Source organism: Galeopterus variegatus, unplaced genomic scaffold (genome assembly GCF_000696425.1).
Source record: "Galeopterus variegatus unplaced genomic scaffold, G_variegatus-3.0.2 Scaffold2146, whole genome shotgun sequence".
NCBI classification, from domain to species: Eukaryota; Metazoa; Chordata; class Mammalia; order Dermoptera; family Cynocephalidae; genus Galeopterus; species Galeopterus variegatus.
The window spans coordinates 214,030-238,991 of record NW_007728257.1 but is presented as its reverse complement, the minus strand read 5'-3'; the positions used below and the strand labels follow the sequence as shown (position 1 = coordinate 238,991).

The 24,962-nt window shown below is 36.6% G+C and overlaps 1 protein-coding gene across 4 annotated transcripts in view; it reads left to right on the top strand.

Moving 5' to 3' along the window:
- LOC103596914 (nesprin-1) overlaps positions 1–24,962 on the top strand; it is a 168,877-nt gene that overhangs the window by 77,904 nt on the left and 66,011 nt on the right. For all 4 annotated transcript variants that reach the window (XM_008580689.1, XM_008580690.1, XM_008580688.1 and 1 more), the window contains 12 exons: positions 1,476–1,646; positions 3,901–4,034; positions 4,410–4,614; positions 6,734–6,916; positions 7,557–7,703; positions 9,812–9,966; positions 10,837–10,984; positions 13,040–13,134; positions 16,216–16,450; positions 18,197–18,391; positions 22,080–22,205; positions 24,658–24,813. In XM_008580689.1, coding sequence (XP_008578911.1) covers positions 1,476–1,646; positions 3,901–4,034; positions 4,410–4,614; positions 6,734–6,916; positions 7,557–7,703; positions 9,812–9,966; positions 10,837–10,984; positions 13,040–13,134; positions 16,216–16,450; positions 18,197–18,391; positions 22,080–22,205; positions 24,658–24,813 — 1,950 coding nt within the window. The remainder of the gene's footprint in view (positions 1–1,475; positions 1,647–3,900; positions 4,035–4,409; positions 4,615–6,733; positions 6,917–7,556; positions 7,704–9,811; positions 9,967–10,836; positions 10,985–13,039; positions 13,135–16,215; positions 16,451–18,196; positions 18,392–22,079; positions 22,206–24,657; positions 24,814–24,962) is intronic.

The window sequence follows — 24,962 nt, the reverse complement described above, 5'->3', positions numbered from 1 at the left end:
CATGGGATCCGAACCCTCGGTGGGAGCGCCGCCACACTCCCAAGCAGTGCACTCTCCAGTGTGCCACCAGGCCGGCCCATGATCTCTTTTCTTAATTATGGCCATACTTACCTCATATCCAAAAAATTACTTTTAGATTAGTGGTGAAATCCAGGAAGTCCAAAGTAGATGCCTTTCTAAAGTGATACAAACCAAACTAAAAACTTAACTGATGCAGATAAGTATGAGGAAAGAATGTTCTTAGATGTTTTGTCTTAAAATTTGAGTGTATGCATGTGTGTACCTGTGTGCACACATGTGAGATAGGTACATAGATATAGATAGACATATAGAGATTAGTTATAGACATGGAAATATAGCTCTAGATATAGATACAGACATAGATCTTATTTCCTGGGACCAGACTACCTGTATTTAAATCTAGATCTCTCACATTCTAACTGTATCATCTTAGGTAATATTCGCTACCTCTGAGGGCCTCAGTTTTCTCATCTGTTAGATGGGATAATGATTATACCTACATCGTAAGGTTGTTATGAGGATTAAATGAATTTAAAATACTTATTTAATGTATTTCCTAAACTGTTTTATTAAATATGTTGACCTTTTATCACTTTAAAATATACATATTTATCAGTCACCTTTTTAAGAATTTCCATTTAGACTGAGTGTTCAAAAGTGTGAAAGGCATAAATTTCAGTTGCGTTTTACCTTTCAAATATTTTTTTGTTTTTTAGTTTGTTTATAATGCCTGAAACCCTGGTGAAGTTCTTAGATGTTNTATGGAGACATTTGATAAATATGTGCTGAATGACATGTTGGATCCTCCAATAATTAGGACTATAACAAGAAATACTACTCCTTGGAGTGCGAGATCACAATATTTACTATATTAGTAAAAATTTAGTTCTTTCATAAAAACATCTCCTCTTGAAAAAAAAGAAAAACAATACAAGGGAAAAATACACTATTTAGAAATTCTCACTAATCTGCTTTCTTTGTTTTCATGGCTGCATTGTGACTGTCATGGGACAGGCTCTGGTGCCCGTCTGCACCCCTGGGCACTGCCTCGTATCTGAGGCAGCACTTCCTCCATCCTCTGGCCCATTACATGCTATCTCAATTGGTCTCAGTATTGTTTCTTTATGCTGAGAACAAAAGCAGAGAATGCACATGCAATTTTTTTTTTTTTTTTTGGTGGCTGGCCAATTCAGGGATTTGAACCCACAAATTAGTTTATATGATCTCTTTTCTTTTTTTATTTTATTTTATTTTTTCCTTTTTGTCTTTTTTTACTGACCGGCAACGGGATCGCAACCCTCGGTGTTGCGCNTATTTTTTTGTTTTTTAGTTTGTTTATAATGCCTGAAACCCTGGTGAAGTTCTTAGATGTTGATGTTTTTCCATCAATTGAATTTATAGTTCATCATTTTAAATATTATGTAATTACAAGAAGTGTTTGTCTTTTTCAAAAGGTTGAGCAGTTAAAGATACTGTTGAAGTCAGTTCTCGACCAATGGAGCAACCACAAAGTGGCCTTTGACCAGATCAACACTGACCTCATGGAAGCCAGGTATTCCCTGTCCCGATTCCGTCTGCTGACTGGCTCCTTAGAAGCTGTTCAAGTTCAGGTAGACAATCTTCAGGTAAGAAATGAAGTTACACATTCTTAAAATTCTTTTTAATTTGAGAAAACCAAAAAATTAGTCATCAATAAAAACATCATTCTGAAATATTGCCATATATTGTTCACATTTAATTGTTTAAAAAAATCATTAAAATTAATTTTACCCACTTTACTGTTGCTTAATCACACTTGCCTGTGGGTACCAAATCATGGGTTAGCTGTTATATGGCTAAATGACTTTTATTGCCCGGTTACATAAATATTCACATAAATGTATTTTATAAAATGATTTTATGCCCAAATCAGCCTCCATAATTTTGTCACTGCCTTTTATATCTTCCCTTTTTCTTTTTATACTGCTTCTTCAAACATATTCTAAGGGATTCAAAAGAAAGCAAAGAGAAAAATAGCTAAAGTGGTAAACATTTAAGCCATTGAGTTGTTTTTATTCATTCGGATAAGATAGTGGCCTATCCGATGCGTCCACACAATCCTCTTTTCTGGCACTTACTGCTTGGTTTCCTGTGTGTCCGTGACCATTGCATTCATGTAGAATGACATCACTGCTCCTATCTCAGGTCACTGCCCTCACTCCCTGCACACCTGGGCACTGGGTCACTCTCATCTGCTGCTGTTCTTTCTTCTTGGCTAAATAACACAGACGTGGGGTGGGCAGGGCAGGCCTCAGGGATGGGGCGCCAGCAGGACCCCAGCATGTGCCCTTCTTACATCTAGTCCACCCCCGGCTTGGGAATCAAATGTATGTATTGCTGACCTCACATGCAGACTTTCTTAAGGGATGAAATGTGTATATATAATTTCTTTAAAGTTTTAGTAGTTGTTGCATATACTAGGAATCATTAAAACTTATTTTGAGGATAGTAAATTTAAAAGCTCATTTTACATCTTACAGGCTATTAGAAGTACTTTTTAATTGAACATATTCTGTATTGAACACCTGTAAAAGCTGTCTCAAAATATGAAAGTATTAAGGGTCTTTTCCTTGAATATTTTGATTTGAGGGCAATCAAATATTGGTGTTAAATAACACTAGATTTTTGTAGCCTACTTCACCTATGGAGTATTACTAAGAACTGAGTCTATCACCTCAGCAATATTTCCAAGGAAACATCTTTCTTTCAGTTCCCTCTCTTGTAGAAGACTCCACCAAACCTGTCTAATAAATATTCTTTGCTTTAAGCAATTATCAAATATATAATGCATTATTATTAATATAGTCACTGTTCTTGCAATAGATCACTAAAGCTTATTCCTCTTCATTAGTTGAAACTATATACTCTTTTTTTTTTTCCTTTTTGTCTTTTTTCATGACTGGCAATGGATCGCAACCCTCAGTGTCGCGCCCGTACTGGACCAGGACTGGCAACGGGATCGCAACCCTCGGTGTTGCGCCCGCACCTCGCTCAGCCAGTGAGCGGCTGGTCTATATGTGGGATCCGAACCCTCGGCGGGAGCGCCGCTGCGGCGCACTGTAGCAGTGCGCCACCGGGCTGGCCCGAAACTATATACTCTTTGATCAGCGTCTTTCCTTTTTCCATCCACCCCGCTTCCCCAGCCCCTGGTGTATACCATTCTACTCTCTGCTTCTATGAATTCAACTTTTTTAGACAAAAATTGATATGTGAGGTGACAATATGTTAATTAGCTTGATTTAATCTTTCCAAGGTGTAAACATATATCAAACAGTCACATTGTACACTGTAAAATGTACAATTATTATTTGTCAATTAAAAATAAAAGAAAATTTTAAAAATTAAAAGAAAAAATTCTCTGCAAGGAAGAACACCCAGAGATAGAACTTGGATACTAAGAAAAGTTATGACTTCTTAGAGTCTTAATGATTAGGAGTTTGTGGTAGAATCATTCTAGGTATGTAAAAAAGTAGAGACCTAGGTTTTGGCTTTGAGCATCACAGAAAACCACAGTGTCACAGATAGTACATATGCCACCACCATAGCTTCCTACGAAGTGGTGGACAGAGGCACCTTTTGTGAGTGTTTGCAGCAGGATCCCAGATGTCAGCATAAAAAGACTTAGTTGCTAAGAATCTCTTCTCACAACCATAAGAACAAAATCATAAAAAAGAGAAGAAATTATTATCTAGAGAAAGATTATAAAGCAATGGAGCCAAGCCATGCATGATGATATATTTGTATGTACATATTTATGAAAACATCTGTAAATTCCTTTTAAACTTGCTTATTAGAATTTAGATCCTGTCATGTCATGTGTGGAACTTTTTCTTTGGGCAGAATCTCCAAGATGATCTAGAAAAACAGGAAAGGAGCTTACAGAAATTTGGCTCTGTCACCAACCAACTGTTAAAAGAGTGTCACCCACCTGTGACAGAAACTCTTACCAATACACTGAAAGAAGTCAATATGAGGTATGGGGGATGCCAGCTTTACACATTATTTATATCACAACCCTATTATAAACATTGATATAATTACAACTTTCTGACATTTGGAAATTGAGCTTTGTAGATTCTCTTCTATTAATGTTTTGATGTTCACAAAATGAATTTAACAGTAAGTAAACATAGTGCAGATATTCAGAAAGATTGAGAACTGCCCTAAGATTACTCTCCTCCTCATTATTTACCCTTGAAATATGAAGGTGAAATGTTACTTTTCATTATGTTAAATAGCAATGATTATTTCCATATTCACATAAACCAGGATCATGAAAAATAAAACAGCAAATAACAGCATTTGATGAGAGATGGTAATCGCTCATAAGTGTTGGCTCTTGTCTCCAGATGGAATAACTTGCTGGAAGAGATTGCTGAGCAGCTGCACTCTAGCAAGGCCCTCCTTCAGCTTTGGCAGAGATACAAGGACTACTCCAGACAGTGCGCTTCCACAGTTCAGCAGCAAGAAGATCGAACCAATGAGCTGCTGAAGGCAGCCACGAGCAAGGACATTGCTGACGATGAAGTTGCCACATGGATTCAAGATTGCAACGTATGTTCAGGACCCCAGCATGCCATTCTTAGACTTCACAGGTTCAGCAGGGCTAGGGCTGACGTGTGTAAGATTTTGGTGTGTCTCAGTACGAGACAATTATCCAAAAATAGGTATTAAAGAGCCACACAGTTGCACATGTATCAGATTTCAGAAATCTGCTCCTCTGGCTTCATTTTTCAAGATACATTGTTTTCCCATTTTCACTAATGGAATATAATCCATGTGAAAGATTTAGGCTATCCATTTTTACTAAGATGGTCAATATACAAAATGACCATATAAGGAATAATGTTATGTGTTTTAAAAATCTACTGTTAGAAATATTCATTTAGATTCACTATCTTCTATGTAAGCATCTACGTAATAGTTTCATCTAAGAATTTAATGGTAGAAAGAAGTCTTTTCTCTCCTGATTTACTAGTGCACTTCTTTTTAATAATTCTCTTTTTCACTGTAGCTGCCAGTAACCTACTTAAGGTTTTCAGGAAAAGCTGTTCTCTTGTTTCATCTATTACATGTCTCTTGCTGTTTGTCCTTACTTGTCTTTATTTTAATGAACCTGTTACCAAGATCTTATAAACATTCCCAAATCAGTTTATTAGAATTAGGTAAGTTATAGAAACTACACAAACAAAAGTTCAACATATTCCAATACCTTCAACCTGACTAATCACTTTAAAACTAGAGATTAATATTTACAATTAAGATAATATGTGTTTGGGTTTCTTTTTTTTTTTTGGTTCACGTAGTTTATCCCTGCAAGATCTGTCATCTCCACTCCTCCTGAATTGAGATATACCTTGTCTGTATCCAGGTGAAGGTTAGAGGAGCCCTTTGGTTTTCCCCCTCTCACAGTAGTCCCTGCACAGATATAGCAGACCCTGTGTTCCCCACTGTGTCTGGGTCCAGCAGCAGTAACAGGTAGTGGATAAAAACCAGTAACAGAGAATTTCCATTGGCTTATATTTTTGAGCATAAAAGTAGAGGCAAGAGATGCCACAGAGAAGAATAGAGATAAGATTGCTCTTACCCTCTACTCTCCAGACTCATCCCTGCATTCTGTACCCCACTGAGATAGGAGGGTTCTAACTACGATAATGTGACCACACATGGACAACACACCATTGACAAACAAATCCCTGGGGCATATAATAATAAGTAGAAAAAGGTAAAATACATGTATTAGTCTGCTTCTGTTGCTTATAACAAAATACCCAGAACTGGGTAATTTGTAAGAAAACAAAACTTACTGCTTACAGTTTAGGAGGCTGGAAAGTCCAAAGTCCAGGGAATACATCCAGTGAAGGCCTTGTTGATGGTGACAGTGACACAGGGCTCCCACATGGCAAATGATGGAGCAGAGTGAGAGCAAGCACCTCACTCCTTCTCATTTAAAGCCCTCAGAATCACACCCATGACCACCATTAAGCCATCAATGGATTAATCCATTCACTAGGGCAGGGTCCTCACAATCTAATCACCTCTTCAAGACCCCACCTTCCAATGATCATAATAGGATTTCCCAACCTCTTAACAGTGTCACAGTGAGGACCAAAACTCTAACACATTAAACTTGGGGGGACACAGTACAATCCATTTTAAGATAGCACTGTATTTTCAGTTTGGTATAAATTACATAAAAAGGTAGGAAAACATTGCCAAAATGTTTCCACTTATTGGTTCTACTTGTGGATCATGGTTTTTTGGTTGTTTTTTTTTTCTTGTTCATGTATGTTTTTCCTCATTTTCCCCATCTCCTATAACGAACCTGTGGCTTTTATTACCAGAGGAATATATATGTACATATTTATACTTTATGTACATTATATGAGGGGTTTTCAAAAAGTTCATGGAAAGATTGGTATTATCTTTTATTTTTCTATGAACTTTTTGAAGTCCTCTCATATGTAATATATCTATAATTTACACACACATAATATTTTTAAAACTTGGATTTAATTTTTGATCTTTTTGTTGCAGATAAAGGTTATTTAGCCTAATAAGTTCATAAATAAGAATTGCATATTTGTAGATGTGTGGCCCTTTGCCAGTTGCTGTTTGTAATGAGGAGCACACTTAACTTGTGTTACAACAAGCATATTTTCATCTTCTGTAGGATCTGCTCAAAGGACTGGGGACAGTTAAGGATTCTCTTTTTGTTCTCCATGAGCTGGGAGAGCAACTCAAGCAACAAGTGGATGCTTCGGCAGCACCGGCCATTCAGTCCGATCAACTCTCTTTGAGTCAACACTTGTGTGCCCTGGAGCAGGCTCTTTGCAAACAGCAGACTATGTTACAGGTGCAGAGCTCATATCCAGTCTGTGTTACCAATTGGGTGCTCTATAATGTCTGGGCATAAACACAGGAAAAGAATTTTTTTGTCATTGAGACAATGCCTTCTTCAAGACCAAAGAATTAAAAACTGAACAAACTTGAAAGTTCCAATGGGGGAACAAAAGAAGGTGGGAGTTTTGCACTGTTCTCCACAGTGTAATTTTAAAATTGGTTTAGGAGGCAAACCCCTAAACCAATGTCTTCCTCCATGGCACGTTCAATTAATGAGCACTAAGTGGCTGTAATGTTAACTTTTATGTCTGTATAACTTAGGTTTTTGGGAGAATCAGAATATTTTTCAGATGTATTTCATAATGTATTTAAAGAAAAACTTTAACTGGCAAGGCAAAAATAAAAAAATAAAGAAAAACTTTAATTAGTTACTGATTAATGGTACATAGAAATAATTCTACTTTTTAGAAAAATTACACAAAGAGAAAAAAATTAAATTATTATAGGTCTGTTTTTTTAGGAATGGCATCTTGAGAATGGGAATTTGATACAGAACATGAAAAATAATTTTAATATCCACTTACCCTTTACCGTATTTCACTAAAATACCAATCTTTTTCTCCGTAATACCAATTTGTTTTGTGATGAAAAAGGCTGGAGTTCTTGACTATGAAACTTTTGCCAAGACTTTGGAAGCTCTGGAAGCCTGGATAGTGGAAGCTGATGAAATCCTCCAAGGGCAGGATCCTAGCCACTCATCGGACCTCTCCACCATCCAGGAAAGGATGGAAGAGCTTAAGGTAAGAATGTTCAAATCTGAGTCCCAGATCTTCTATCTTCTGTGCTCAAAAACTTCAGGAAAACCCGAAACCAGTGTACACCTACTCTTTCTCTCAAGCTCCCAGTGAATCCCCCTGCTCTGCCTTCCTGCTCTCCTGAGAGCGTGAGCTGCGTGTTGGCGAGGAGCATGAGCTGATTTCCCAGCCTGTGATGGGAGCCAGGCCAGGACCAGTCCTAGAAAACCGCCTCCCTCCTCCTCCTTTCCACCTGCAGTCCTTTCCCACGCTCAGTCGGTCGCCTCCTTAAAAGCCTGAGCCTCCCACCTCCCTCTCTAACGTCTTCCAGTCCTAGTTCAAGCTCCTGGGTCTCTCCTGACCACTGCACTAAACTCCCACAGATCTTGCGTCCCCCCACTCCCACCAACCTGCTCTCCCCCCGGCTGCCAGAATGATCTTTTTCTTTTAAAGCGTTTTACTCACGTAGTGTAATTTAATCAATCCACATTGTATATGAGTACCTATATCAAAACATAACGTTGAACCCCATAAATGCATGCAATTGTGATTTGTCAATCAAAAATAATTTTTTAAAAGGCAAAGTAATAAAAGAGTTTACTTAATTATGAACTATTATAAATGTTCAATAAAGTAAATAAAGCAATATAAGTAGGCATGCAGATGTTATCATACTGTTCCTCTGGTTAAAACCCTGAGTGGGTTCCCAGTGCTCTTAGGATAAAGGCCAGTGTGGCTTTCAGGTCCAGCATAACCTGGCTTCCACCTTTCCTAAAGGCTTCATCCTCACCTCCAGCCACTCGGGAGTCATGGTGCTTCCCAGTGTCTGTGTGCATAAAGTTTCTCCCTTCCGAATCCTTTTCTCTTCCTGCCAACTCTCTCCCCACAAAAAGAGTAAATTCCTGCTCATTTTGTTCATTGTCAGTCTCCTAGGAAAGCCTCCACTGTCGGGCTCCCCAGTGACACCCTTTTATATTACACTATTCTTTTCCCTCCATGCTTCATCATGTCATTTAATGACATTCATGCGAGTAGGTGATTACTACCAGGCTCTCTACTACTGGAACGGTAGCTTACTTTTCCTAAGTACCACTAGAAGAAGGACCATGTCATATCAATTTTGTTCAGTGCTGATGTCTATGCATGGGAATTCTGCCATCTAATAGTTATGCATTGGCGTCAATCACTGGGAAGATTTATTGTTTCTTCAGGGATCATGAGCCTTTTGCAGAACATGAAGAGAGAAAGCACATTCACCACTAAAGGTGTCCTGATGTTTTTTCCTTCCTGTAGTCGATTTTCCAGATAGAGATAAAAATGACCATGGGAAAACAAGAAAGGGCAGCTTTGTCCTGTGTTTAAAGGGAAGTAAGAGATCTGAAAGCACAGAGTGTTGTTTCAGTTGAGTCTCACCAACTCTGGCGTTGGGGTCAAGGACCTAGAACTGAAGCTCTTAAGGCAATGTGTGGTCAGTTCAAAGCTCAAGTGAGATTAATTCTATCTAGCCAGAACCCAACAACATTTGTTTACCTAGCTCAACCACTTACTAGCTGGGCAGCTTTGAGCAATATACTTATTTTCTGTGCCTGTCTTTCCTCATTTGCAAAGTACCTTGGTGATACTCACCTCATGGGATTGTTTTGAGGATAGAATGAGTTATTACTTATAAATCTCTTATAACAATACTTGATTCATATTAAGTGCTAAATAAATGTTAGCTCTCACTGTTATAATGGTTACTATTATTGAATAATAAAGGAGCAGATTAGCATAAGCTAAATATAAAGAGTAAGAAATAAGGCTTTGTCATCATCAGCATCATTTTCATCTTACATCAGTTCTACGAAAAATGATATATGAGTAAATAAAATAATATGTGTAACCAACTAAGTATTCAACAAAGGACAGTGAGTAGCTGTGGTAGCAGCAGTGCAAGCTGAATAGGAGATTCAGCTTTTCTCTATTTGTACCTCTGGAGACTGCAAGTAAGTGCCTAGAAAGGCACAGCAGATCAAAGACCAGCGTCTTCCTGAAACTGAAAGTTCACTGTGCATTTTGAAAAAGCTCTGTCTTTTCCAACCATGGTGCTAAAACTGCTTTTACCTTGTTTTCAGGGGCAGATGTTAAAATTCAGTAGCATGGCTCCAGATTTAGACCGTCTAAATGAGCTTGGATATAGATTACCCCTGAATGATAAAGAAATCAAAAGGATGCAGAATCTGAACCGTCACTGGTCTTTGATCTCCTCTCAGACTACGGAAAGATTCAGGTAGCGTAAATGAGATATTTTGGTCACTCCAGTTGTCTTAGTCAGTTTTGTGCTGCTGTAACAAAATACTGCAGACTGGGTAATTTATAAAGAATAGAAATCTGTGTTCTCACAGTTCTGGAGGCTGGGAAGTCCAGGGTCAAGGCACCGGCAGGTCCAGTGATCTGGTGAGGGTTGCTCCTTGCTTCTAAGATGGTGCCTTCCTGCTGCATTCTCTGGAGGCGAGAAGTGCTGTGTCCTCACGTGGAGGGCAAGAGCACTGAAAGCTGCATGCAGCGTCTTTTGTAGGGGCCTCAAATCCATTCACAAGGGAGAAGCCCTCATGGCCTATTCACCTCTTAAAGTCCTCCCCTCATAATACTATCAGTTGGAGGTTAAGTTTCAATACCCCAATTTTAGAGTGACACATTCAAACTGTAACACCAATATATCAGTGGAATATAAGTTCATAATTTGCGTGTATTTATAAATTCTAGGGTCTTCCCAATAACACCAACAAAATTTGAACTAAAAGCGGAGAATTCAAATTGTAAAAAATTGTCTATGTTTACTGGACTAAATAGTGTTTTAATCAGAAAAACTCTTTTAAGTAAGAATGTATTAAAGGTACATGTATAATTTTTATTATTTTAAAAATGTAACATTTTAAACTTTGTCTTTGTTAATTTTCTTTTTCTTTTTTCCTCCCTTCCTACTTTCCTTTCTTCCTTCCTTCCTTCCTTTTTTCTTTTAATTTTACCACCTAATATGAAAGCTTTGTGGTGGTCCAACGAGATCTGAAGGCAGACAATATTTCATCTAGTTTTATATACTAGAGATATAAGAATAAGTAGCAAAATAACCACTATTCCTTGTCCTTCCTTCTGTCAGTAAGTTGCAGTCGTTTTTGCTACAACATCAGACATTCTTGGAAAAATGTGAAACATGGATGGAATTCCTGGTTCAAACAGAACAAAAGTTAGCAGTAGAGATTTCAGGCAATTATCAGCATCTTTTGGAACAGCAGAGAGCACATGAGGTAAGTTATACCAGTAGATTTATCAGTAATAAAAAAAGTTTTAGGCCTATGGAAGGTGCTGTAAAATGCCATGCGGGAGAATAAAAAGGCTGTATCTTGTTCCAAGTCTTGCCTAATGCAGGTCGTTTTCACTTTCTTTCTTAAGCTTGAGATTTTGATATCTTAATTACAAAAAAGTGGTCCCGTTCTCTGTTTCATAATTGGTTATAACCATGTGTCAGTCTTCGGTACCTTGTAATGTATCATGTCAGAATTGTGGTTAAAGTCTACTTACTAGAGGTGGGGTGGAAGGACTGCAGAAAGTTAGATAATTTTCAAATTGGGTTGCAGACTGCATTAATATTGCCGAGGCTCATTGCTTAAGAGACTATGCTTGTGTCAAAAGTCTTTGATAAATGAAAATTTTGTGTTCTTTAAAAAGGAAATATGAATATTATAGCAGGAAATCATGCTATCAAATATCTCCAAGTGTGCCTCTTGATCAAATTGCATTATAATTATTTCTCAAGAAACACAGAGAACTATATACAAAAAGTAAACTAATTAATTTGCCAACTATTAGTCCCTGTTTTGCTATTTATTGCTGTAACTATGTGGCTCTGTGTGTTTAGGAAATATATGCACATGAAAAGATGAGACTTACCTAAGGGCAGAGGAAGGCTTAATTCAGAGCTTAAAAGAGAATAAAACTAATTTTGAAGCATTTTGCTGAAATTTTTAAAATGGAGAATTTAAAGATGTACAGGTATTTTTTTAAATTCAGTATTATTGAGTTGACAGATGATGAAATAAAATACAATGGATCAAAACTACAGTGAGATACCATTTCACACCCACTAGAATGGCTACAATAAAAAGGTAACAAATGTTGGTGAAGATGTAGTGAAATTGGAACCCTCACACACTGATGATTGTGCATTGGGAATGTAAAATGGTGAAGCTGCTTTGGAAAATACATTGGCAGTTCCTCAAACTGTTAAACACAGAGTTACCATATAACCCAGTAATTCCACTCCTAGGTAAATACACGAGATAAATGAAAATACGTGTCCACGTAAAAACTTGTACAAGTATATTGCTCATAGTGGCATTATTCATAATAGCCCAAATGTGAAAACAACCCAAATGTCCATCAACTGATGAATAGATAAATAAAATGTGGTATATCCATTTAATAGAATACTATTCAGCAATAAAGAGGAATGAGGTACTGATACATGCTTCGACATGGATGAACATTGAATACATTATTCTAAGTGAAAGAAGCCAGTCACAAAAGACCACATATTGCATGATTTCATGTATATGAAATGTCCAGAATAAGCAATCCATACCGACTTAAAATAGATTAGTGGTTGCTTAGGGCTGGGGGATTGGGAGGAAGTGGGGAGTAATTACTAATGAGTATGGAGTTTTTGGGGGGGCGGTTGATGAAATTTTTCTAAAATTGAGTGTGACGATGGTTGCACAAGAATAAATATAATAAAAGTCTTAAATTGGACTTTTTTACATGGGAGAATTGTATGGCATGTGAATTGTATCTCAACAAAGCTGTTTAAAAAGCAGGTGAAATAATTTGGAAATCTTTCTATTAAGTTTTTTAAATAATGATATAATTTCATTAAGCTAATTAATTTAAAAAACGGTAAGTTCAAAAAGAACAGAAAAAGCGGGAGCTTTTTTTTCTTTTTTCAACTTCTTAAAAGTTGTTCTCTGTGTCTGAATATGGACCATATTCTGCATACAGAATAAACCATAACGTAAATTGTGCATTAACTTACTGTATTAGGTGCTTTTGAAATAAAGAAAAGAAATATAATTCTACTTTTAGTCATTTAGTTTTTGTAAATCCGGAACTAAAATTTATCTATAAGCATATCTTAATTGATGATTTGAAAATAAATTATTCCTACACTGCAGAATTTCACACATTTCCTGATTCAGCTGGAGATATTTTTCATAGCCTTGCTAAAAGCAGAATATTTGGAAAGTTATCAGGGAACTGATCACTAAAATTAGGAACTCTAAAGTATGCTCTTTTTTTCAAAATTCTAGTTGTTTCAAGCAGAGATGTTCAGTCGTCAGCAGATTTTGCACTCGATTATTATTGATGGGCAACGTCTTCTTGAACAAGGTCAAGTTGATGACAGGTAGGATCTTTGATAAATTGTTATGAAGAAAGGTTCCAGTAAATTAGTCATTTTCTCTTTGATGAGCAGATTAGAGGGTATACATCCAATCTTTCTAAAGCAATTGGACTCTAGGAGAGACTCAATAATTGGAGAAAAGCCTTGTCTGAATCTCTGAAATGACTGAGTATTGAATCTTTTTAGAGAACTGCTGTTGTGTTTTATGAAGGATATAGAGTAACTGCAGGTCACCTAGCCAACCTTTGCTAGTCATCTGTAGGAGACTGGAATTAATGAACAAATCAGAATGAATTGTATCAATGACATATCAGTGGTTTATAAAGAGATGTTTCTAATATTCTCATGCAATTACAGAAATTTTATTCCTAAAAGGAACGTAACAATCACTAGTCCATCTCTGTTATTTATAGATGAAAAACCTGAGACCCACAAATGTGAGCTGGTTTGACCAAGGTCATGTAACTAAGGATCAACAGAATCAGATGTAGAACTCATGGGTCTGGTTTTTAGTCAGTACTGGATTATACCAGCAAGCTTTCTCACACCATGACAATTCGTTCAGTTTGGAAATGGTTTGCTACCTTGAATCGGATTACATTCCATCTGAACGCTTTCTTCCTCTTCATTTACATAGCGAATTATCTCTTTATCAAAAATGCAGAGATAAAAATCTAGCTTCTCTTCAAATTTATGGAATGTGAATTGACAATTTCATACTATGTTTGCATTTCTTAGGAATAATATTTACTTTATCTCATCTACTTTCCATGGTGGTATTTGGAGTATTAACCTCATTTGTTTTATTACGTATGTACATCTTTCCCATATTTAGGACCAATAGTTATGATTATAATTAACTTAGTATTTTTCAAAAAATTAGAAAATAAATTATTTTTATTGAGAGTTTTATTTTTAATGTTTTGGAAGCAATTTTAGTTTTAAGTGGATATTTCTTTGGAAGTACATGAAAGATTTTTGTGGTTAAGGTTGGAACGACAAAATGTGATATCATACTTGTATTTATTGTATTCTAAGTAAGCCAAACTTAAATGTGAGCTTTACTGAGAATTTAAGACCTTCAAAATAAAACAAATTCAAATGCAATTAACTTTTATCTTTTGCTTTATCATCCCTTAGCCAACTCTATAATAATATTATAAACATTTGAGTCATTAAGTAAAATGAAATTTAAAATTCATGTGCAATACAACATCTATTAAATTTTAAATGCTAACATTTAGGAAAAATACCAAAGAGATGAAAATGGAAGGGTTGGACCTGAGGATAAAGAATTTTGAAAGTTACAAGTGAAAAAAAAAAAATCAGATTAGAGCCTGTTGACAATAGGAAGGTCCTGCATTACAAATGTATTGTGTTCTAAAAGTTAATTTATGAATTTCATTTTTTAGAGGTTCAGGTTCAGCACTGGGAACAATGTCATATTTTAAGTAGTTCCTAATACTGGCAGGTAACTCAGGACAGCTTGGAGGATGATGGCTCTGAATAGATCTTGGATGGTTACCTTGTAGGGAGAGCAACATGCAGAGGCCTTTTCATGTCACAGGATATTCTCAAATCCTGGAACCATACATTTCCTGAGTTGACAGATGCTTGTAACTTTAGGGAAGTATCATGATTCTACTGCAGTTGATTATATATATCAGGGATGGCCAGTTACTCAGTGGGTTGGAGCACAGTGTTGGTAACACCAAGGTCAGGAGTTCGGATCCCTTCATTGGCCAGCTGCCAGACAAAAATAAAAATAATAGGATTATATATATCAGAACTTCCTTTCAAAAACAAAAGTCATCATCAAAATCTAATTAGTTATCTTATGTATCTATTTTAAAAATGAGAGCCACATAAATGTTTTCAGGGGCTTTATTTGGTACTTTTTGTTTTAAATACTGGCTTTGTTGACTTTGACTATGTATTCAACTTTTCTTTAAATTGAATCATTAAATAAGTTGTTAGGACTAACTGTACATTTGGTTACAAAATTAGTTTATAGATAATAAGAGGTATAGAGAATACAAAAATCCAGAATAGTAAATCCAATTCAGATTTGAGGCCATTCCCAAGAAGAGAACAGTATATCTGAGGAAGAGAAGCGAAACAATTATAATAGATAAAACACAAGTAATGTTACGTTTTGATACTACAATGTGTGAATAACACTATAATCTACAAAGAAACATCCTATTTGGTGCTGGACAAACCCTAACTAGCCAGTTCTAGGGCCACATGTTGAATGTTAATAAAACTTAATAAAGAACTACCAATATTTTTTAAAAGTAGAAAACACAGAGGTAGGAAAAACACATTAAAAGATCTGACATTTTTTAGCCTGAAATTGAGAAATCTTAAGTGAAATTTGATATTTCTGAATATATGAACGACCTTCGTACAGACCATGATGACATGATAGTTTGCATTTTTCTAAGAACAAAGTGAAGTAGGTCTAAAATACAGAAGGAACAATTTTGATTAATATGTGGAATAATTTGCTAAAGATTGGGGCTGTTTATTGTGGGAGAATACTGAAAGAGTTTATGGAATACAGCTTTTAAAAATCTTTTTAAGTGATGTAATTTAAGTGGATTATGATTCTAGCTAAAATAACACAGTTTTGTCCATCCAAAGTGGCTTATGATTCTAGCTGAAGACAGAGGTTATACATGAGCTTTTCTGCACCCGTTTTCCTGCTGTAGGGCACCTGAGATGCTCTCACGAGCTGCACACATTGCTGTGGACGGGTTCAGGGTTTGCAGCTAACTCCACTCCACCTGCTGTGCCCTGTTCCTCCACTCTCATGTGCTCAGGAACGGGATGCATTACAATGACTTTATTATAGATTTGCCTTCGACCTGTGCTGAGACATGAAAACACTCACTGTTTGCAAACACTGCTAATTTAATTTTTAAAATTACTTGTGATAGACACGATGCCAGAGCATGGCATGAAACCTCTACCCTACCTCACTTCTCAGGGCTATGGTCATTGAGAATGTGCACACTGGCTGACTACGTCACTACATGCATGCTCCCAGTGCTTTTCACCATGTAATTACTTCTTCGCCAGGGATGAGTTCAACCTGAAATTGACACTCCTCAGTAATCAGTGGCAGGGAGTGATTCGCAGGGCCCAGCAGAGGCGGGGGATCATCGACAGCCAGATCCGCCAGTGGCAACGCTATAGGGAGATGGCAGAAAAACTTCGTAAATGGTTGGTTGAAGTGTCCTATCTACCTCTGAGTGGTCTCGGAAGTGTCCCTATACCACTGCAGCAAGCAAGGACCCTCTATGATGAAGTGCAGGTAAGGTGCAATACTGGCTGTTCTCAAACCTTTTATACATTTCCACTGCACACTTTTCCTTAGCCTCAGTTCTTCAGAAGGACTCTGGAGTGACATGGGAATTAGGAGAAATATTGTTCTCAAATGTCAAGAGATATATACAAAATGATTGCATGACAAAGCCCATATTTAATGGTGAAATTACAGTAAGCCCCAGACTCTCACAAAATCTCCCTCCACTTAACACGCCAAGGCCTGCAGCAGCTCACTGAATCCCAGCATGGATGGAAAGGAAGTATCAAGGAAAGGAAATCTTTGTGTTGATTACATATATTTTACTTATGAGCAACTTAAACATGTCACTTAAGTACTCTGGAGAAGATACAAGGCTCAGTCCTGTTTGAGCTCTTTGACTATTTCCAACTATTTCCTTACTTTCTCCAGCCTAGTTATTTGGGCCTCCAGCATCTTAGAGAGAGATCTCCTAGCACTCTAATCAGTCCTTCCCAGTTTACCTCATGGGCTCCTCTTCCTTTAAAGGTCACTGTTCTCTAATTCCTTTTTCCTCCACATTTCTCTGCAAGACCTCAACACAGATGCACCTTCAACTACCCACTACCAGCAGAGAAGGTACAGATCGGTATCTTCTGGACACATTCACCTGCTGAGCTTTCAACTCATATATTCAAACACCCTTCAGACTTAGATCATGTGCATTGCAGATCTTATGGATCCTGTGGGTCCCAACAGAGCCTGTGATCTCTAGACCAACCATTGTCCATTCCCCATGTCATCCCCAGCTGTCTAGTCTATCAGTCCAGGAACCCTAGAGTCATTTTAGAGCTCTGCTCTTCCTTTTCTCTTATTCACCATATCTAATCTGCCCCTAATCTCCATTCTTGCTGCCACTGCCTTAGGTCAGGCACTTACAATTTCTTGCCTAGACAGACAATAGTTTCCTAACCTGTCTTAGTATATTCAATATATATTCGTCTTTCATTCCACTTTCTACTCTGCTGCTGAGTGCTTCCATTAAAACTTTAATTCAAACACATCACTTCCCTGCTTAATATTCTTCTGTGAATTCTACTTAATATTCTTCTGGGATTCACAGAATATTAAGAAGAATTTACCCTAGCTTATCCAAGCAAGTTGCTGTGAGATAAAATCTCCAGGAGGTGTAGTAAGCCTTTGATTAGACACCAAATTCCTGTGCAAGACGTGGTCTTGCCTCTACCTCTATCACTCTCTTACATGCATCCCACACTCCAGCCACTGAAAACAACATCCAGGTTCCTGAATACCTCGTATTTCTCTCATATAGTGAATTTGCCCATCCTTATTTCTCTGTGGGAAGGTGTCCTCTCCCCAACTCCTGGTCACACTCATCACACCAGGTCCTTCTTTATCTGTCTTCTAAGACTCATTCAGCTATTACCACTATGAGGATTCCTCCCTGTATAGCCCGTGTTGGGTCAGGTGTCCCTCTGTATTGACTGTGCATCCGTTTTACAGAGCCGTTTTCTTATTGCATCGTGATTATATTCAACCTGGGGGCAGAAAGTAAGCCTCTCCCTGTTGTATTCTCATTCATTTGGTTCATTCATGCATAAAGTACCAGCTCACTAAATGCTTATTGAATGAAAGAGGGCATAATATGTTTGATAAAATTTAGGATCATTTAAAAATACTTAGGGAAATGGTGAAGAAAACAATGAGAAAGTAAAAAAAAAATGAGAAAATAAAAATATGTTTTTTTTTTTTCAGTTCAAAGAAAAAGTGTTCCTGCGACAACAAGGCAGCTACATCCTGACAGTGGAGGCTGGCAAGCAGCTCCTGCTCTCAGCAGACAGCGGAGCTGAGGCCGCCTTGCAGACTGAACTCACTGAAATCCAAGAAAAATGGAAATCAGCCAGCATGAGTCTGGAAGAACAGAAGAAAAAACTGGCCTTCTTGTTGAAAGTAAGTGTAGGTTAAAAAAAAATTCAGTTAAAATAGTTGTACCACTTCCTCCCATTTTTGTCCTGTGAATCAAATCATGCAAAGATCATCAAGTAATACTTTGTAGTATTTTGATTCTCTGTGTTTTGTTTAAGACTTTGTACTATCTTGTATGTACTAGAAAAGTTTCCCAATTTTCAGCATTTCATCTCTCAGGAAAGTTCCCCAGCAAAGTAATTTAAGGTCTAGTAAGACTGTCCAAGCTATGAATTCTGATTAATGGCCAGTGCTAAGCTTAGCATGTGATGACTTTATAAATCCAGACAGGAATTCAAAGAGTAATTCCACTCCCTGATCTAGACCCTAAAATGGTTTTCAAGATCGTTATCTCTTATTTTATGGCAGGGAAAAACCAACCCAAAAAGCTACTCTTGATTTATCCTAGCTTATCCAAGCAAGTTGCTGTGAGATAAAATCTCCAGGAAGTATATTAGGCATTTAGTTGGATACAGATTGCATACTGATCACACGGTAAGTTTACTGAACTGTAGACTTATCCAGACCTCTCACAATACGCTTTCTCCCTCACTCTCCAATTCCATGTATAGTACATAATTACATCAGCACTTTAAAAAGGGCATGTGCTCTAAATTTAGATAAAACCAAGTTAAAACCATAGTAAACCAAGTGATCTGGTTAATTTGACCTTTCAAAGCCTCAGTTTCCTCATCTGTAGAGTAGATATAATTACACCTCCTTCAAATGGCCATTGTGAGGATTTAATGAAAGAATGAAGGTAAATTCCTTCTTTCCATACCTGACAGATATATATAAATATCATAAAATATATAATATAGTATAAATATATATATACAATATAGTATAAATATCATACTATTATTATTTTAAAAAGTGAACTCAGCTAAATGCTAAGGTTTTATACATGTTGATAGTCACCAACATTTTAATGAGATTATTAAATTTGGCCTGTCACTTGTTTGGATCAAAGGTAAAAACTAAAGTTTATAGAATGGATTTTGCTTTTTTAAATGCTTAAAATATGCACACCCAATTTAAACCACTGGGTTTATTCTACTGAATTGTGTTTAATGATATATTACCTTTTGTGCAGGAAGCAATCAATCAAAATTGCCACTGAACATCTATAAAGAACTATTATTTGCACACAGCACAATATATCAGTAATGTAATATGCCTGATTCTTTTTTCCTTCTTTTGCTTTTGGGAAAGGGTTTAAAACATTGTAACTCATTCTGTAGAAACATTTAATTATGTATTTTTCTTTGTGATGTGACTTTTGGAACTCGTTCCCAAGACTTACTAAGGCATGATGTCTGAGTCACTGTGTTTGCTTTCCTCGTCTGTCTGTTTGTTGGTATATGAAACATCTACTTTGATAGATGTTTGCAGACCATGATGTTAAGTCATTTCCTTGTAGTTCATGTAGTAGAAAGACTTGGTTATGGCTTCAGAATCTATGTCATCCTTGGAAAGAAGAATCCCTGTTCTTATTATAGTTTATTTTATTTTGAGTCATACACTACATCCTGTTTGTCTAAGAAGGAATTTATGAATCTAAATTTTAATGTTTATGCTGCCTCATTTTAATGTATCTTTTCACCATAACTTTAATGCTTATAAATTTTTAGCTTTTAAAGCTCTGAGTAAATATGCCAAAAATACAGTCATTATAATTTCATGCCCTGCATGTTCACAGCTTCTTATTTTTCATAATAAAATTAAGAAATAGGGATGCAAGTAAATATTAAAGCTGTGGTGAAAAGATACACTAACATGAGGCTGTAGAGACATTAAAATTTAGATTAGATTTTAAATCAATGAACATTTATTGACTGCACGTTGATAGATTTCAGGGTGTATAATGATTTGAATGAGAATGTTGCTCGGTTTAAACAGAAAGAGGACTTTTTGTCCACCGTCACTATGCTTAGCATTAACGAACTAAGTGTCGCCTGGGAACAGAGACATATTTTGTAACAGATCTGTTCATGACAGACAAAGATTTTTTTTGTTTTTTTTGTTTTTTGTTTTTCTGGTAATTGGAAAAGAGGAAATGTGGCTATGCACTCTAGGAAGTTCCATGAAAGGATTTTAAAGGGAAATAAGAATCTTGGGTCAAACTTTCAGTTCAGTGAGAAACCAAAAGACATTTTGAGTAGGGAGGCACTTTAGTGAAGACTTCTTACAGAAGACAGTTATGGTAATATGAGGTACTGTGCTAAAAATAAGATTTCAGGATTGAAGATAGAAAGACTGCAGACAAGAAAAGACTGGTGATGATGAAAGAGATATTGTGAAGAAAAATGCAATGTGGTTTGGCACTGTGGTAACTACTAAAGGTGATTCTAGCTGTGAGTCTAGTTGTCTTTCTTTGGAGCTCAATAATTTATGGTGTGAGGAGCAGCCACCGGGAGGGAAGAGGCCACGAACATACAGTGTGACAAAAATGGGCAGTGCTGGACAAAATGAAGGGAACTTGTCTAGTTGAATTTTATTTTCATTGGCACTGAGACAACAGATAGGAGCAGATTCATTGCTTTAACCAACCAATCTCCACCACAGGTTTTGTTTGTTTTTTACTTTTTTTTTTAATTACAAAAGAAATACATGTGTCTGATTTTAAAATTCAGGTAATAATTAAACTGTGTAGAATAAAATAATGAAATTTCCCTTACACCACCATCCAAATTCTACCGTCTTCCCCAGAGGTAACCATTGTTACCAGTTTGGTGTGATACCTTTCAAAACATAACCACAAATGTATGTTTTCTTTTGTCAGTACATAGTGATCTTCCATATTCTATACTGCCAGTCTCTACCACTTACATTGCTATTTTCTTCTCCAGAGCACTTATCACTACTTGGCATACTGGATAGGTATTTCTTAAATTATGCATTATCTCTCTGCTTCCACTTCTTGATTTGTATGGTTTTTTTCCTTCTTTTTTTGTATGTATTATACATTTAACCCTTTGCTATGTATTTTCATCACTAACAAGATAAAGCCAGTCAAGCACCATGTGTGTGTTTCTGCTTCTGTAACAGTTCAAGTCTGTGTGGCTCATGGTATTTACATATTGAATTGGATTAGAGTCAGGGTTATATTATTTTTACATTCCATCTCTTTTCTCTTACCCACACATGTTCATCTTGAAAGAGATTCCCATCCTCTTCTTTTATCCCTTAGAGTACATTTGGGGGAGTGTGGACATTGGTGCAATTATGGGTGGGGGTAGGAAAGAAGCAAAGTACTGTGATTATATTCCCAGCTCTGCAGATAAATTTGGGCTGGATAATGTTTTCAAGTATTCATAATATTCTGAGCATTGCGCTTGGTACCCTGCCACCTGTTGCCTCTTTTAATCTCCAACAATTGTGGAGAGTTTGTATTATTTCCATTTTCATAAGGAAAACTGAGACATGGAGCACTGTCTGCTTAAAGCTACACAGATAATAAGTAACAGAGTCAGTTTTGAACCTAGCTCTTCTGATGACCACAGCATCCTGCCTCCCATGGCAATGGGTGTGGACACGGCCTCACGTTATTCTTCAGGGTAACTTTAATGTTTTCTCGGAGAATTAAGAAGACTATTTATTTTCTTTTTTTTTTTTTCTAATTTCCTATCCTTCCAAAATTTCATACAATATCTTTCTCCTCCCATTATAGGACTGGGAAAAATGTGAGAAAGAAATAGCTGATTCTCTGGAGAAACTACGAACTTTCAAAAAGAAGCTTTCCCAGCCTCTACCAGATCACCATGAAGAGCTCCATGCAGAACAAATGCGTTGCAAGGTAAATTACTGGATTGAGATTGTCACCATCACCTGTCTGTGTGCCTCTGCTGGAATAATACTTTTGAAAGCATAATCCAGTCCAACTCCTATGGCCATCTACATGTAGATACATAATTCTGGTATATTACATTAGGGATCCCAGCCTCTACCAGATCACCATGAAGAGCTCCATGCAGAACAAATGCGTTGCAAGGTAAATTGAGATTGTCACCATCACCTGTCTGTGTGCCTCTGCTGGAATAATACTTTTGAAGGCATAATCCAGTCCAACTCCTATGGCCATCTACATGTAGATACATAATTCTGGTATATTACATTAGGGCTTTTTCTTTCAATATTAAAACTCAAGGATATTCTTTGAAACTTAAAAACGGCAAATTTAGGAAAAATAGAAGGTAAGTATACTTTACATTATGAATGCTAGGTAAAATATTAACTTGAGATGTTACCTTTAGAAGTATGCAAAAGTTATAAAGATTAAAAAGAGTTTTTTATAAACCTATGATTGTAAATTGATAAAAATTATTAAAGAAACTTCTGATAAACAGGAATGGGCATTTGTTAGGCTCCTCCTGTGTGCCGTTGAGTATACCAGTGCTATCTCAGTTGGCATGAACACAAGCTCCTAAGGGCATTCTCTTTTTTTAATTAATTCATTTATTTTTTAATTGATAGACATTAATTGTACACTTTTAAGGGGCAGAGAGTTATATTTCAGTACATGTATACAATGTGTGATGATCAAATCAGGGTAAGTAGCATATCTATCATCACAAAAATTTATCATTTCTTTGTGATGAGAACATTTGAGCTCCTGTCTTCCAGCCATTTAAGAACATACAATAAATTATTGTTAATTATAGGTTCCTAGCACTACTACAGACTGCTAGAACTTATTTTTCCTAGCTAGCTGTAATTTTTATATCTGTTAGTCAACCCCTCCCTATCCCCCTCCTCTGTCCTCTTTCTAGCCTCTAGTAACCACAATTCTACTCTCTACTTCTATTAGCTCAACTTTCTTTTAGCTCCCACATATGAGTGAGAACCCGCAGTATTTATTTTTCTGTGTCTGGTTTATTTCACTTAACATAATGTCTTCTCGACTCATCTCATAAGGGCATTCTGTTATTTCTCTTTTGCAGAGGAGAAAACTGAGGCTTCTAGAAATTTAATAACTTTTCAAAGTTAGTAAATATCAGAGCTTTCTGAATCTACAGGCTGTATTTTTACCACATGAACTCATCTAGTGGGTAGATATACCATAAGTCTGAAACAGATGGTTTCTGGTGGTGTTGATATTGTTTCTTCTTAAACCCATACACCAAATCTTATGTTTGAATTGGGTGCTAGAAATTGGCATATATAGAAGAAAATCTTCACGTTGGTGTAACAATTTAATATGTCTCAGAGTGTAAACAAAAATGTTGCACATTTAATTCACCTGGATGGTTTGGTCTTTCAGCCAAATACTGTCACCATGGGGCTTCATTTTTCATCTCCCAAAATACATGACAGTTACAAATATGCCCTGCTCCTGAGTTTGTAGATTAAAAGGGGCATTTCAGTCTAGCTCTCTGCAACTCTTTGCCAAACCACCCTTAGCAGCAAAACAAAGCAATTACCTGGAAAATTCAGACTAAAACCTTGTTTACCTAAATTGCCTGGAAAGTTAGCCTCAGACAGCACTGTTAATTGCCTTTGCCTTTGGAAACCTGTCTGCTGTGTGAAGAGACAAAAAAGGAGGGTAAAAGCCAAGTGAAATACTCTATTCATATACCAAATTAGCTGGAATTTAAAAACAATGGCTGGCAGAGAACAAGAGTTATTCAAATTACAAAACTGGTCATCTATCAAAGCATTGCAAAAATTAATGTCAACTCATTCAAATATTGGTACATAATCTTTTTTTTTTTTAGTAACTTAAGGAAATTTCTGATCCTGTAGAAAATATATCCAGTGGATTATTTTAAATTCAGTAGTAACCGCAACAGAGCTTCTCAGCTGTTACATTATATGTATATATCATAGAATTTAGCAACTCATAGTGTCTGAAAATGAGAGTTAAATTTAGGAGTCTTTTTAAAAAAAATATTTTATTAGTGATCAGTAACTCTGGACAAAAAGAAATTATGGATTAAGGGCTTATGAAGTCAGTTTAAAGTACAGAAGATCAGTATAGTGATGAAACTGCAACTTAGAAAAAAAATCAAAAAAAGATCAATGAAATGGTAAATAGATGGTGGGAAAACTCTGCAAGCAACCTGGCATTTTATCAGAAGAATTCAGCAAATTATCAAATTATGTAGGAAGCAAATAAAGTAGATCCCTAGTTTGATGTTCAAGTGAGGTGGGATGGAGAGGAAATGATGTCAAGAGGGAATTCCGAAAACACTTTGGAAATCATTGACAGTAGATGTCCAGGGGTATTCAAGATATTTTTCTAAATCTAGGAATTAGAAAATGCAGCTGGGAGCTGGACAGATGACTTGACGCAGTTGACACTACTGAAGGACACCCTCTCTGCCTATATCAGCACTGATGACATCTCCATCCTTAATGAACGCATAGAGCTCCTGCAAAGGCAGTGGGAAGAACTGTGCCACCAGGTATGACAAATTCTGAAGATGGAATTATCTCATAATAATGGAAAACAGTAGGTGATTTAGAGTGGCAGGTGCCTGGACCCATAGTGGAGCCCATCCCATAACTCATAGTGTGGACAAAGGAAGAACCTGTGGTTATTTTCAGGATATCT